Source organism: Diplotaxodon limnothrissa, linkage group LG18, assembly GCF_057381915.1.
Source record: "Diplotaxodon limnothrissa isolate DT_005_m linkage group LG18, D_limnothrissa_male_GT1.1, whole genome shotgun sequence".
In the NCBI taxonomy this organism is placed as follows: domain Eukaryota; kingdom Metazoa; phylum Chordata; class Actinopteri; order Cichliformes; family Cichlidae; genus Diplotaxodon; species Diplotaxodon limnothrissa.
Genome location: NC_140613.1, coordinates 13,120,008 through 13,135,636, shown reverse-complemented (window position 1 = coordinate 13,135,636; position 15,629 = coordinate 13,120,008). Strand labels below are relative to the sequence as shown.

The 15,629-nt window shown below is 45.7% G+C and overlaps 1 protein-coding gene across 1 annotated transcript; it reads right to left on the bottom strand.

The window, feature by feature from the left end:
- Positions 1 to 8,155: 8,155 nt before the first annotated feature.
- On the bottom strand, positions 8,156 to 14,079 carry LOC146613218 (uncharacterized). The gene is made up of 5 exons (XM_085377750.1): positions 13,990 to 14,079; positions 13,832 to 13,844; positions 12,268 to 12,381; positions 8,292 to 11,138; positions 8,156 to 8,169 (listed from the first exon to the last, which is right to left on the bottom strand). Exons 1-5 carry the CDS (start codon positions 14,077 to 14,079, stop codon positions 8,156 to 8,158), a joined length of 3,078 nt encoding a protein of 1,025 aa, XP_085233876.1.
- Between the last annotated feature and the right edge of the window lie 1,550 nt (positions 14,080 to 15,629).

Below are 15,629 nucleotides of genomic sequence, written 5' to 3'. Positions count from 1 at the left end.
CTCAGATACTAACAGGCATAGACACAGAGAAGCCTTCTTTGTTGAGGAATGTGTGAGGGGAATGGTCTGCCTGGATTGGTGATGGCACCAGAAGGTACAAATCTTTAAGGCTGACTCTCCTACACCAAAAGACGGCCATAAATTCTGGTGTTAGGAAATGGTCTTCCAGTCCTTCCCTCTTCTTTAACTCTACAGCCCTAAGCAAAAGGCAAGAGGTGGTTGCCATGGTAATGCAAGTGTTACCTGTAAAAGGGCTATCTCTATATACACAGAGATGTCCAGAAAAAGAAACGTGAGCCGATATTCTGTTTCTGTGGCCTAATAAAAGTGTTTGCTGCCTGGGTGTGGTGCTCATTGTTCGTTTGGGTCTCCTGAGTGAGCTTAGAGACACGGCTACCGTTTTTAACTTGAATCTTGAACTGATTAATAAATTTAAGAAAATACACTTTGAGCATATTTGTGTCACGGCTGCCGAGGCGAGCCGTGTGGAGTTGGAAGAAGGACCCAAGATGCAGGCAGTGGATGAGATACCGGTGGTTTTATTTACAGAGGTGTAGTGGCAAACAAACAGTGGGGCATAACAAATAACTAAAGACACCTAAACTGGGAGAACTAAAAATAACAGACCTGGGAGCATATGACAACGGGATGAGAAGCAGAGAGACGCAGACGATGAACAGGACACCGTGGAACACAGGGTAACAGACTGACACGGCGTTACACAGACGAACCGGCAACAGGCAGGAGAACACACAGGGCTTAAATACACACACCAGTAATCAGGGGATGAGAGACAGGAGGGCAACACAGCTGGGAGGAATCTGGGCTGACGGGACAGGGGAAACGTAAACTGATCACACTCACATACGACACGGACCTTCACAATAAAACAGGAAACTCAGATACATGGAACCAGACAAGACATTGAACTAAACAGACAGATTCACAAACAGATGGGGAGACACCATAGACAGACAGGTACAGACGCAGACTCAGAGGCAGATCGAAAATAACACAGAACTTAAACAATCATCATCTAGAAAATGATAACAAACTAAAAGCACTGGGTCACCGACCCAGGACCATGACAGTACCCCCCCCCCTCAAGGGCTGGCACCAGACAGCCCAGCAGAAACGAAAAAACGGACCAAAACAAAACAGAAAACAACCCGACCAGGGCGGGCGGAGGGGGCCCAGGACGGAGGGACAGAGTCCAAAAAGGCCCAGATGGTCAAGTTCAGGAGGCCGACCGTGCGAATGGCAACGGGGCAGGTCCGGATGCCGGCCACGCAGTAGGCAGTGGCGTGGAAACAGTTCTGGGGGCCGACCGTGCGGACGGCAACGGCGGCGTGGAAACAGTTCTGGGGGCCGACCGTGCGGACGGCAACGGCGGCGTGGAAACAAGTCCGGAGGCCGGCCACGCGGAAGGCAGTGGCGGCGTTCAGGAGGGCGTCCACGGTGGCGGAGATGCCCAACAAGCGGCCTGGCAGATGACCGACGATGTGGAGGTGGTAGTAGGGGACCTGAAGGCTGCGTGGCCCCTGCAGCCCCAGGCGAGGCTGATGAGGATGCGGAGGCTGGACCAGACGAGGCTGATGAGGATGCGGAGGCCGGACCAGACGAGGCTGATGAGGATGCGGAGGCCGGACCAGGCGAGGCTGAAGCAGATGCGGAGGCCGGACCAGGCGAGGCAGCAGCTGATGAAGATGCTGAAGCTGGACCAGGCAAAGCAGCTGATGAGGATGCTGAAGCTGGACCAGGCAAAGCAGCTGATGAGGATGCTGAAGCTGAAGAGGAGGCCACTGCAGGTGACGCGGAGGCTGGACCAGGCGAGGATGAAGACGCGGAGGCTGGACCAGGCGAGGATGAAGACGCGGAGGCTGGACCAGGCGAGGATGAAGACGCGGAGGCTGGACCAGGCGAGGATGAAGAGGCGGAGGCTGGACCAGGTGAAGCGGATGAAGCCGAAGCATGCGCTGGACCAGGCGACGCTGAGGATGCTGAATCCGGACCAGGCGACGGCGTGGAGGATGCAGCAGAGGCCGGGCCAGGCGACGGCGTGGAGGATGCAGACGGAGGCGCTGCAGCAGGTGGCGGCATGGATGAAACTGCTGCTGCAAGCGTGGATGAGGCTGCTGGTGGAGCAGCTGGTGGCTGGACGGGCTCCTCGGGCCCCCCAGCTGACGAGAAAGGAGGCTGGACGGGCTCCTCGGGCCCCCCAGCTGACGAGGAAGGAGGCTGGAGGGGCTCCTCGGGCCCCCCAGCTGATGACGCAAAAGGCTGGACGGGCTCCTTGGGCCCTCCAGTGAGAACAGTCTCAGGACCAGTGGGCACAGGGGCCCCTGGAACACACAGGACAGAACCAGCAGGCACACGGGCCCCTGGAACACACAGGACAGGACCAGCAGGCACACGGGCCTCTGGCAGGGACAGGACAGGACCAGCAGGCACACGGGCCTCTGGCAGGGACAGGACAGGACCAGCAGGCACACGGGCCTCTGGCAGGGACAGGACAGGACCAGCAGGCACACGGGCCTCTGGCAGGGACAGGACAGGACCAGCAGGCACACGGGCCACAGCTGCATGTGACACTATCCACTCTGCCATAGCTCGGCTACAGACTCAGCACCCGAGTGCCTTTATTGTGATCTCGGGTGACTTCAACCATGTATCACTGGACAATACACTACCAACATTCAAACAATATGTGGACTGTCCCACCAGGGGAGAGAAAACTTTAGACTTACTGTATGCTAACGTCAAGGATGCATACAGCTCCTCCTCCCTCCCCCCACTTGGTAGGTCAGATCATAACCTGATTCACCTCACCCCCCGCTATGTGCCAATTGTGAGGAGGGAACCTGTGACCACCAGGACTGTTAGGAGGTGGTCAGAGGAGGCAATAGCGGAACTACAGGGCTGTTTCGAGGTGACCGACTGGGAAACACTCTGTGAGCCTCACGCCGAGGACATCAATGGGCTTACTGAGTGTATCACAGACTACATAACTTTCTGCACCGACTCCATTGTTCCAGCTCAGACTGTTCATTGTTACCCAAATAACAAGCCGTGGGTGACTAAGGACATCAAAGCCCTCCTCAACAACAAGAAGAGGGCTTTCAGAGGGGGCAACAAAGAGGAGGTGAGGAAGGTCCAGGTGTTACTAAAGGACAAGATCAGAGAGGCTAAGGACAATTACAGGAGGAAGCTGGAGTGGAAACTCCAGCAGAACAGCATGAGAGAGGTGTGGAGGGGCATGAAGACCATCACTGGATTCAGGCCAACCAACAGCAGGGGAGCTGAGGGAGGTGAGAATAGAGCCGACGAGTTGAATCTGTTTTTCAATAGATTCGACACCACAGTGTCTGCTCCCACCCCCACAACCTCACCTGCAGTCAGCCTGGAATCCAGAGCCACACCACTGTGCCAGCCTCTCTCTTCACATGTTGCCTCCTGTGAGATTCCTGACACCCCTCCCCCACCCATCACCTTCACTCAATACCAGGTTGAGATGCAAATGAGGAGACTTCACTCAGGCAAGTCTGCTGGACCAGACGGAGTGAGTCCCCTTGTCCTCAAGACCTGTGCCCCCCAGCTGTGTGGAGTCTTTCATAAACTGTTTATGCTGAGTCTGAGTCTGCAGAGGGTCCCGGTGATGTGGAAGACATCATGCCTCGTCCCTGTACCAAAGACGCCTCGTCCCAGTGGCCCCCAGGATTACAGGCCCGTGGCACTGACCTCCCACATCATGAAGACCCTGGAAAGGCTCATCCTGGACCAGCTGCGACCCATAGTAAGACCACATCTGGATCCCCTTCAGTTCGCTTATCAGCCTCGTCTCGGAACAGAGGACGCCATCATCTACCTGCTCAATCGTGTCTACACCCATCTGGACCAGCCGGCGAGCACTGTGAGGGTCATGTTTTTTGACTTTTCCAGTGCTTTCAACACCATCAGGCCGACCCTCCTGGGTGATAAGTTAGCAGCGATGCAGGTGGATGCTTCTCTGGTGTCCTGGATTGTTGATTACCTGACAGGAAGACCACAATATGTACGTCTCCCACAGTGTGTGTCTGACAAGGTGATTAGCAACACAGGGGCACCACAGGGGACTGTCCTCTCCCCCTTCCTCTTCACCCTCTACACCACAGACTTCAGCCACTGCACAGAGACCTGCCATCTTCAGAAGTTTTCTGATGACTCTGCGGTGGTTGGATGCATCAGCAGGGATGATGAGACAGAGTACCGGGCTGTGGTCGACTCCTTTGTCACGTGGTGTGAGCAGAATCATCTGCAGCTCAACGTGGCAAAGACCAAGGAACTGATCGTGGACTTCAGGAAGACCAGGAAACACTTGACCCCTGTTTCAATCCAGGGGGTCAGTGTTGACATTGTGGAGGACTATAAATACCTTGGAGTACACATTGACAATAAACTGGACTGGGCTAAAAACACCACAGCACTTTACAGGAAGGGCCAGAGTCGTCTCTATTTTTTGAGGCGACTGAGGTCCTTCAACATCTGCCAGAAAATGCTGAGGATTTTCTATGAGTCTGTGGTGGCCAGTGCGATCCTCTATGCTGTTGCATGCTGGGGGAGCAGGCTGAGGGTCGCAGATGCCAACAGACTTAATAAACTGATCCGTAAGGCCAGCAATGTTGTGGGGATGGAGCTGGACTCCCTCAAGGTGGTGTCGGAGAGGCGGATGCTGTCCAAGATAAAGACAATGTTGGATAACACCTCCCACCCACTCCATGACATGTTGGTCAGTCACAGGAGCTCGTTCAGTGAGAGACTGAGATTACCGAAAAGCACCACTGAACGACACAGGAAATCATTCCTGCCTGTGGCCATCTCCCTGTACAACGCATCCACTTAACACACTGTTTGCTGCTACAACTACACATGTTTCTTTTCCAAATATTTATTTATAAGTGACTTATGTATGTATGTATGTATATATATGTATATATTGTACTATTCTTAGTTAGCGTATTGTCTGTCTTGTCTTAATGTTGGTTTAAAATGGAGCACTGTAACAAAAAATAATTTCCCCCAGGGATCAATAAAGTATTCTGATTCTGATTCTGATTCTCTGGCAGGGACAGGACAGGACCAGCAGGCACACGGGCCTCTGGCAGGGACAGGACAGGACCAGCAGGCACATGGGCCTCTGGCAGGGACAGGACAGGACCAGCAGGCACGGTGGCCTCTGGCAAACACATAGCAGGCTGCAGCTGCATAGAGCATCGACGCTGCTCAGGCAGCGACAGCCAGGTGCGGCCCTCAGCTAGCTTCTTAACCTCCAGGGCTCCGGAGTCTGCTGGGGGCTGAAACCCAGCCTCCGGGGAGGCCCTGGAGTGCACCTCAGTTTCAGAACTGGCCAGCCTTTGAGGAGTGTTGACATTATTATTAGGTGTGTCCCTCTGCTTGGAATGGACGGGCGAGGAATGGTGTTTTTCGGGTGGAATTGACTTGTATTGTTTTACAGGTGGAGCAATTGATACAGGATGCCGGGCTAGCGGCTGCTGAACAGGAGGCTGGACTAAGGGTGACTGACATAATGGTTGTGATGACAACGGTGGTGGAGGTGGCGACTGAGCTTCTGGCCGGGCGGCTAACTGAGCTTCTGGCCGGGCGGCTAACTGAGCTTCTGGCCGGGCGGCTAACTGAGCTTCTGGCCGGGCGGCTAACTGAGCTTCTGGCCGGGCGGCTAACTGAGCTTCTGGCCGGGCGGCTAACTGAGCTTCTGGCCGATAGTCTTTCTTATTTCCAGATTTCGGTTTGAAAGTCCGGGTTGGCATAACACAGGACTCGGAAGAGGCAGAATGAAAGCAGTCCTCTAGATCCTCAGAGCGAGTGTTAACGGACCTTGGAGTATCAGACAAAGAATTAACCGTTTCCGGATTACTCTTTTCAAATTTGAATAACCCTGAGTTGACTGGTATTGAATTACTAGATTCAGGAATAACTGACAGAGTGTTCATGAATGCACGCTCAGATGAAGCAGAAAAAACACTGCGCTCCTGACTCACGGAATCCGCCGGTAACTGACGGCCATGCGGACGTCGCTTCCGCCTGGGAGAAGGGGCGAGAGCGGCCGGGGAAGCGGACGGTGATATGAGGCAGCTCTGAAGTGGCTGCCCCTGCTGTGAGGTGGATGGGCTGGGTGGAATGAGGATGATTCCCAGTGCTTTGTAAAAAGCCTGGGCTGGTGTGAGCTGGCCACTGGGGGGCCGCATGTACATGAAACCGTCACTCTCACTGACCCCGAGAGCTGGTTTGGCAAGCGAAGGATGACGGCGGCGTGACCGCCGTTTTGCCCGGAAGGAGGGGGAAGCCGACTGATCGGGCGGCATTGTGTCCAGCTGAGAGTCCTCTGGTGGACTGGGGAGAGAATCTTCCGGTAAGCCAGGCAGGTCAGCTGTCGCAGTTGGAGGGTGAAGATGAAGCGTGTTGAGGATGAAGTCCTGTAGGAGTGGGTGAAGTGAATCCAGCAGCCAGGGGTGATTGGAAACTAGCCGCTGTATTCGGGCCTCCAGAGCATGACGAAATTCCTCCCCCTCATGCTCTAGCCACAGATTAGTCCATCTGGAAACTGAATCGGTTAATTCCTCCCGAAGCTCCTTGGAAGGTGCGAATGCCGCTGGGTCCATATTTGGCCGGTTCGTACTGTCACGGCTGCCGAGGCGAGCCGTGTGGAGTTGGAAGAAGGACCCAAGATGCAGGCAGTGGATGAGATACCGGTGGTTTTATTTACAGAGGTGTAGTGGCAAACAAACAGTGGGGCATAACAAATAACTAAAGACACCTAAACTGGGAGAACTAAAAATAACAGACCTGGGAGCATATGACAACGGGATGAGAAGCAGAGAGACGCAGACGATGAACAGGACACCGTGGAACACAGGGTAACAGACTGACACGGCGTTACACAGACGAACCGGCAACAGGCAGGAGAACACACAGGGCTTAAATACACACACCAGTAATCAGGGGATGAGAGACAGGAGGGCAACACAGCTGGGAGGAATCTGGGCTGACGGGACAGGGGAAACGTAAACTGATCACACTCACATACGACACGGACCTTCACAATAAAACAGGAAACTCAGATACATGGAACCAGACAAGACATTGAACTAAACAGACAGATTCACAAACAGATGGGGAGACACCATAGACAGACAGGTACAGATGCAGACTCAGAGGCAGATCGAAAATAACACAGAACTTAAACAATCATCATCTAGAAAATGATAACAAACTAAAAGCGCTGGGTCACCGACCCAGGACCATGACAATTTGTCTTCTCTCTGATGAAAAAGCCCAACAGGAAATGAGGCAGCTTGACCTGCAACAAGTAACCCATAGCAATGGTTTGCATCACCCACAGAGAGTTACAGTTCATTCATGTAAACCGGCCAGTAATACATACACATCAAGTGGGTGCAACCTGGTGAATCTGAAGAGAGCAAGAATACTTTATGGTTGAAAAATTCACCAAGTAAAGTTATCTTTGCTGAAATGCTCCCCATCATCCAAACTGTGTGGTGTTTCCTGAGGCCTGTCTCATAAACCCCACATCAAATTAGCTGGAGAGAGCAGCCCTCCAACAAATCATCCACTGCACAGGGACGTCTCAACATTTAACCTGTAATACACATATTTTCCCCTGCATTACATAATTAATCATTAAATTATTTACCTGCATTATATCAATATCTATATTTACATAATGTCCCAGCTTCATTTAAAGCTACATGCTATAATTAAGTTACTAATTCTTTCACTGTACATCTTTCTGGCTTTTATGATTCAAAGTTAGCATTTTATTAGCTCCCTCTGTCTAGCTCTTGCAGAATAACACCAGCTGCCACCAGAAAAGAATGATAAATAAGCATTGCTTAGATCTAAATGCAAGAGATGTGTGTTTTGCCTTTCTGAACACTAGAGGTCACTCGGGTACTCTGTAAAGTTCATGAATTTAGATGCCTATGAGACTGATTGTTAACATTCTCTAAGAAACACATTGCTTTTTATGCTCGTTATTATATAGTCGTTATTAGTCACGACACAGAGAGCCCTATTGATGATGATCGCCAGGTGGAAGATCTCCATAGTGTCCTGTGTGATCTGCTTTTAAGTCACATTCTCAAACCTCACAAACTGAAAACACAAATCCACTCAAATGAATGCCACTCTAAGCACTTCCATTCCCTTTTATTAAGAATCACACATAAGTTTTGTGTACGTGATTTATTTAAATGTCATTTTAAATGTGATTATACCTTTTGATCTGAGAAGGTTGGTGACTTTGTTCCTGTATGGCTCATTTTGATCATTGTAGCCTGATTTGCCAATCCAATCTGTAATGATCTTTACATCATCATCTGTTATAACACCTTTGATTTGAAGCAGAGAAAACCATGTCTTTACCATCTCTGTGCTGTGGTTCTGAAAGCTGTTTTCAAAAATTTCAAGCCTGGTGTTACTCATTGAGGTGTTCTGAAAGTCTTTGAAGCCCTTATTATGATCCAACCAGAATCTTGGCATTGAACCAAGGATTGTCAGCTTGAAGGTGCTCTTTATATCATTATTACTTATGGCTGCAGCCAAGAGGTCTCTGAAGGCTGGTGATTTTGTACTGGGAAATTCACGATGGACTTCTGTAGGTACATAAACAGTTGGAAGTTCCCGACCATGAGAACTGTCCACTTTAGAAATGAGACTTCGATCCAGAGGAGATGAGTTTGTTGCCACTTCAAGCATGGCCTCTGCTAATCTGCTATTCTGGTTCTGTTTATGGGCCTTCAATATACTACTGACTGGTGGCTGGTGATCTGCATTGATGAACTTTCCAAGTCCTGGATTTTGAATTGCATATTTATGCCAGTTTTTGTATAACTCTACTTTTCCAACCTCTCTCTGAAGTATCTTTTTGCATTCATTTATTATCTTTCTTGGTTCACTTTCCTCTTCCTCTCCCCTCATTGCTTTAGTTAATTCTTTCCGGTTGATGAAAGGCTCCCATTGGCCTGGGTAACCGAGGAGAGCATCAGCCTCCACAGATTGGAGGCGATTTGCTTCCACAGTGATCTCTTCTTCACTGGCTTGTGGTTTCATTCCCCGTGCCAAAGCATGAAACAAGCAGCTCTTTCCCTTACTTTCTATGCTCATTGTCTGGTTATTCATGTGCACATCATAATGACCATCAGGATACTGGACACTCTTTGGTCTGTAGACTAATGTCACAGTTTTTTTAGCAGGTCTAGTGTGTGGGCTCAGCTCTTGCATTTTCGTAAGTCTTCCATTGCTGTCCTCTGTTAGGATGACAAGTTTAGTGCCAGTGGCTTCTGACAGAACTCTGATATCAAGGATGGTGCCTGCAGTCGTGGAGTTCTTGATCTTTTCAGCATATGATTGTGAGTGTTGGCCTGCATGTCCTACAAGTTTGTGATTAGAATTTAGCTTTCTTGGCATGCATGCAATGTGTCTGGTGTTCTGTCCAGCTTTGAGGTTTTCCTCTGTTTTGCGACTCTTTAAGCCCTTTCTTATGTAATGACTAATTGCACCATTTGCCTGGCCTTTAACAATAGAAACTATGTGACTGGAGACCATGTAGACACTTTGGATACCTCCCAGAAGTGCTGTTGTCTTTCTGTGGCTATGTAATTTAGCTTTACCAGTCACTGTGGAGAGGAATGGATTCAGCATGTTCTTCCAGCTGAGGTCTTCATAGAATGGCTGTATTGCTGTACTGACCTCTTTGAAAATGGCCAACAGTTTATTCTTCCTGCTCTCGTCCTTCAGGAGATCGTGACGTTGCTTTTTATCATCAAGTTGTGAGAGAATAATGAGATCTCCTAATGTAGATAAAGGCTCTTTTTCTATTTTTAATTTCACTTTATCTTCAGTGTCATTTAGTGTTTGAGTCAGTATTTTCCCTTCAGTCTTTCCTGGTGCATAGCTGATTTTTTCTTTTAACATTTCTTTACTTGTGTGTTTTACTACATTCTTCAAATTAGTCTTTAAGACTACACTGAAGCCATCTTTAGCCTGTCTTGAAAGGAACATTGACATTGATTTATGCTGTTTACCAAATTTAAATAAGGTTTTAAAACATTTGAATCCATTTGATATCAGCTTTCCAATTCCTGACGCAATAAGAGAGACACCAATGAAAATGGCTTTTTCTATAGCCCATGAATTCCAGCTGAATTCTCCTGTCACCATGGCCTCAATGCCAGTGATGCAGTCTGATATTCCCTCTGTAATGAGTCCCAATCCAACTTGAGCAAATGTTCCAAATGTAAATACAGTGAGCAGTGCTCCTCCAACAATCTGTAAAACTCCAAGAAAGAACACCAGCAGACCTTCCCATGAGAAACGATTCTTCTCTACCACAGAAAGTACATATTTCAGACCTCGATGGTAGGCGTTCATGGCTTCAACTTGGAGATCTTTATCCTCGTCTGACACCAGTTTAAAAATCTGGATTGTTTTGGACATTGCATCTCTCGCTTTCTCTTTTATTTCATCCAAATTTTGGATAGCCTCAGTAATGTTTTTGTCAAAGTAACTATACATTATGCACTTGGTTGTTAACTGTTTTTCCAGGCCGTTTGGGTTACTGTTTGTTGAGTCTGCAGAGGACATTTTTACAAATTGAAGACAGCCTGTTAGTTCCTCAATGAGAGTGGTATTATAAATATCTTGAAGATTTTCACAGTATTCTGAAAACAGGTTCATCTCAGCAACATCATTCATCATGTGATTTATCTTTTCTGCTGCAAGTTTCTCCAGAGAGGACGCTGTGCTGAAAGATGGCTGTAGTTGTTCAGTGGAGATGATTACCTGACCAGATCCAGGTTTACCTTTGCATGCAGTTTGACCAAAAGCCTGGAGTTCCACTCTTGTGTTCTCAGAGAGTAAGGAGAGGATAACAAATAATCCTCCATTATTGTTCACCTCCGTGGAAACCTTTATGTCTGTGCCACGTCCAGCAAGGTTTGTTGCAAAAATGACATCACCGGGAAACAGCTCCTTGTGTATTTTGCTCAAACTGTCTCTGTCACTGCGGCAGTAGAGAATAATTTCAACTGGGATGCTGCCTGGAGTCCTAGCTTGCTGTATATCTGTGTGGTTTTTTATGTAATCAGTTTTGATCAGCTTTGTTACATAAGTTATTAGGTTGATTCACTCAGTTTTTGTTCAATATTTTTCATCTGGCGTATTTCATAAAAAAGAATGTCCGTGCCTTTTGTTTCTTCATCTTTATACCACTGCACCATCTGCCTCACTGTGGACCACCAACCACCAGGTTTAGATACAGGGCTTGAGTCAGGAGGAAACTCTCAAAACTCCACATTATGATTGGCTGATGGATCCCAAAATGGACTGCATATGATTGGAGATGCATTGTAGGGAAACTCCTTCATATATATCCAGAGACAGAGCACAGAGCTCTGTGATGAACACCTGAGTGTGCTGCAGAGTGCTGATGGATGTCATTAAACAGACGCTTTTCCAGGACTGAAAGGATCTCACTAAGCTGATTAGCTGTGAGCTGACTCAGACTGAGATTTGAAACTGGGAGACTGCATTTCACCGAGAGGATTTCAAGAAACTCAGCACTGTCACTGCCTGATTCGTAGTTGGCTTCACATTTATCCAGATGCCCTATTAAGCCATCTCACTGTGACTCAAATTAATCTGAGATCTGGGCACTCAGTTTTTTCAAGCTGCTCTTTAGCTTGTTGGTGAAATTCTTGTAGTCTTTGATTCAGTTTTTCTTTCTGTCTTTCCTCTTTCTTCTGCTCAACTCATCGTTAACAACTGGTTTGTTGTATTCCCTTCCACTGAACACATGTATGTATCGTTCATGAATAGTACTTTGGTATAATTTATGAAAATGATATTCATGGAGACAGGACTTTATTCACAGCATCTCAGTTTGTCACCCATGTGACTTTCATTTGAAACTTTGTTCCCTGTTTTGATCTGAACAGTGACGTGGTACTTTCTGAAAGATAAAATAAATAAATAAATAAATAACCAAATTAGAAATACTTTTTGATATAACAGCCAACTCATAAGCACTTTATGAGACTTCATTCATTAGAAAAAAGAAAAAAAATCAGAAAACAAACCTAATTTAATTTTGAAGGTTCTCCTCTTTATATCACTGTCTCACTTACTTTGGTGCAACAGCATCACAGCCAGTACTTTTGATCTCTTCCTAGAAGGTCTGTTTAGCCAACATGCCTTCTTGCTCTACAATTTCATCATGAACCTCAATCTTGCACAGAGGATGAACATCATCTGTGTGCACTGCCTGACTGTCAAGGATAATCCTGATGATGAAATCTAGATCCCCAGCTAGAATTCAGAGACCAAACAGGAATCTTCAAAGGTCAGTGCATTCAGGCCTGAAGTTCGCACATAGATCAGAAATTAAAGTCTTATAATATGCAGTTAGGCTAATCATTTTAAATCTCTACACAAAATGATAACCATGTAAAAGTCTTTTGGGATGAAAATCTCAAACTGCTTGCCAGTTCACTCCTGAACTTTCTTGACAGGCATTGATTTCTCAGTTCAAATGGTTTGGAGTTATAAGTCCTCTAAGCAGTGACCAAGCCTAACATCAACAGAAAACCCTAAAGGGTAGTTTCAAATGTACTAATGAACAGATAGATTCAAAGGAACATATTATGTGAACAGAGAAGAAGTAGTCCAACCATTAATGGGAGCCATTAGTAATATCCCATTGGTGCTGATATGCTAAAGCCATTCCAAGAAAAAGGCCTCTACACTTCCTACTGGTTTCTGAGCGCTGTAACCATCAATAATTTTGTTTTCTCAATTTCAAGGCATTTTTATTGACATGGTATAAACTGATTAAACGTTTGCCAAAGTGACTCACCTGGTTCCAAAACTTTTAATGCCAAGAAGCACCAACTTCAGTGTACTGGAATGTGAAAATTGCCTTGGCCTTGTTATATTCCATTTCTTCAAACTAGAGCATGCTACTGGACTTTCGTGAGGATCTGTTGAAATGACAAAGGTGGTGCAATTTTGAATTTGGCAAAATGTGTGCGAAATCAAACATATTTTTTCTATGTTCGCATAGAAAAACAGCAACATGGAAGAAGGAACACAAGAAGCTGGAGAAGTACCAAGGGCTCAGAGAAGAGCTCGAGAAGATATGGAGGGTAAAGGCAGCAGTGGTCCCAGTGGTAATCGAAGCATTCGGTGCAGTGACCTCCAAGCTAGACGAGTGTGTCCAGCAGATCCCAGGAACAACATCTGACATCGCTGTATCTATCCAATAAAAGCTAAAAAGCCTTTATTGGATAGATACAGTGTAGATTGACAGGAAAACGGGGAAAGAGTGAAGTGGGAAGACATGCAACAATTCCACAGATCAGACTCGACCTGGGCCTACTGCTCTCGAGCCATACGGCATATGGTCGCCTGCTCACCCACTAAGCTTAACTGGTGACCAGGGGAATTTTTTGTATACCAAGAGTATGTGAAGGTGTGAATGCAGTAACCAGTTGATGTACACCACAGCAGTAGTGATCCTTGACATACTTAGAAGTTAAACAGTTACAAGAAGCAGTATCGAACTAGCGAACCCTAACCTTAACCCAGATAGCCTGCGAGTTTAAACAATTCTCACTACATACCAAGTGGTCTAAACATTCCCAAAAATATGGCATTATCTCAATTATGTTTCCTGAAGACCTAAACTTAAGTAATCAATATAAATTGTCTAGTATAGCACAAAACTTTGTGTTAGTAAGTAAAACAGTTACATGTTTACATGTTTCCTTCATCTGGAGATTTAGATGGATGCAATTTAACACAGAATGACTGTACTCCTTGTATGTTGAATAAAGTAAGACAGGGTGTCTGTGTTATTTTCTTTATTCAAAAATGCTCCCCTGGAAAGTCTGTGGAGAGTCCATCCGTTATTCGAACCTTGGATGTAGGAGGAACAATGCGGTTTTTGTCCCGGACCAGCTCTTTATCTTCTCGAGGACATTTGAGGGAGCATAGGAGTTTACCCATTTTTTTTCTTGACTGGGAGATAGCATTTGACCGTGTCCCTCGAAGTTCTCTCTGGGAAGTTCTTTAGGAGTATAGGGTGTCTGGCCTGTTACAAGCCAGGAGATAGCTGTGGAGAGGGAGGTCTGAGCTTCTCTGCTTAGGTGAAACAGGAAGAGCAATTCATTCTTATTACATTACATTATGTGGAGCGATCTGCCTTTAGAGATGAGACAGGTTTCTGTTCTTAAATCACTCCTGAAAACCCATATCTTCACCCTGGCCTTTGACTCCTTGTGAGATGTTGGTTTTTTGTTCTAGTTTTATTTCAGATGTTTTAGTTTAATTTATGCTATTTTATCTTTTTTTTTTTTAAATATAGGGCTGTTTTAATTCTGATGTATTATGTGTTTTATTTTTTACTGTTTTGTTTTATTCTATTGTTCTTAACTTATTTAAGCTACAGCACGTTTGGCCTGTGCCTTGTATTTTAAAATGCTTTATAAATAAAGATGGATTGGATTGGATTACCTTCCTCTGGAAGTTTAATTGGCAAAAACTGTCTGTGCAACAATGTCCATATGAAGTGAAACTAAACTTAGCCAAGAGATTATATCTCCATACCAGGAATGTTTTACCTGTTTTACTAGATCTCAGGATGTAGATTGTTTTGTTAGGATGCTACTGTTTGCACAGACTGATTGCACTTGTCACATGTTGTATTAGACAATACAGTAGAACACAGTGTTATCCGGGTTATTTTCATTGGTCAAATTCTTGAAGACCTAACCTTGACTGCACAAAATAATAGGAATGGCCTGTTTTCACTGAGATGAAACATGACCTTTTCCTGTTGCTTTTTATGATACAATAGTAGTGACAAAATCACTCAGTGTTAAAAATCTGGTACCATTAAATAAATGAAAATGATTTAATATGGACAACAAAGTTTACCTGCCCAGCCAGTCTTTTTTATTTTGGTTGGTTATCTTTTGAATTTTAAAGTATGTTTACTTCATAATAGTGTACACTTGCAATTCTTACTCTTTACTTGTATCTTGATTTATCTTGATGTTTTTTCATTACTCAGAATGTAAAGTTAATGTAGAAGCACTCAAATAAAGGGCAGATAGTCTAAGATTATTAAGTTGTGTGGATTAAAACTCAAACTGAAATTCAACGAGTGGCTTCATGCATTGTTAGGTCAAAATTCACAGATTTGCATACATTTTCCTTCATTTTCTTCATCTCACAGAAATTAAAGAGCTGGTAATATACATAAAATTCACTTTTCAAGTAGAGTCCATTCTTCTTTACTGATTACAATTGACCAATCAATATTAAAATATACTTTCATTTATAATTCAAATCATACAATAATTTGCATCAGATTGCAAAAAAAATTACATATGATCTATGTCCATTGTTACACAGCTACTGATCTGCACATATTTGTTAAACAGAAAAATCCATAAAATCACCTTTGAGTAATATCAGAATCAGAAAGACATCATTTATCCCCAAGTGGCAATTAAGTTAACTGTAGTCCTGAAGAAAGTGGACGGAAGATGCAT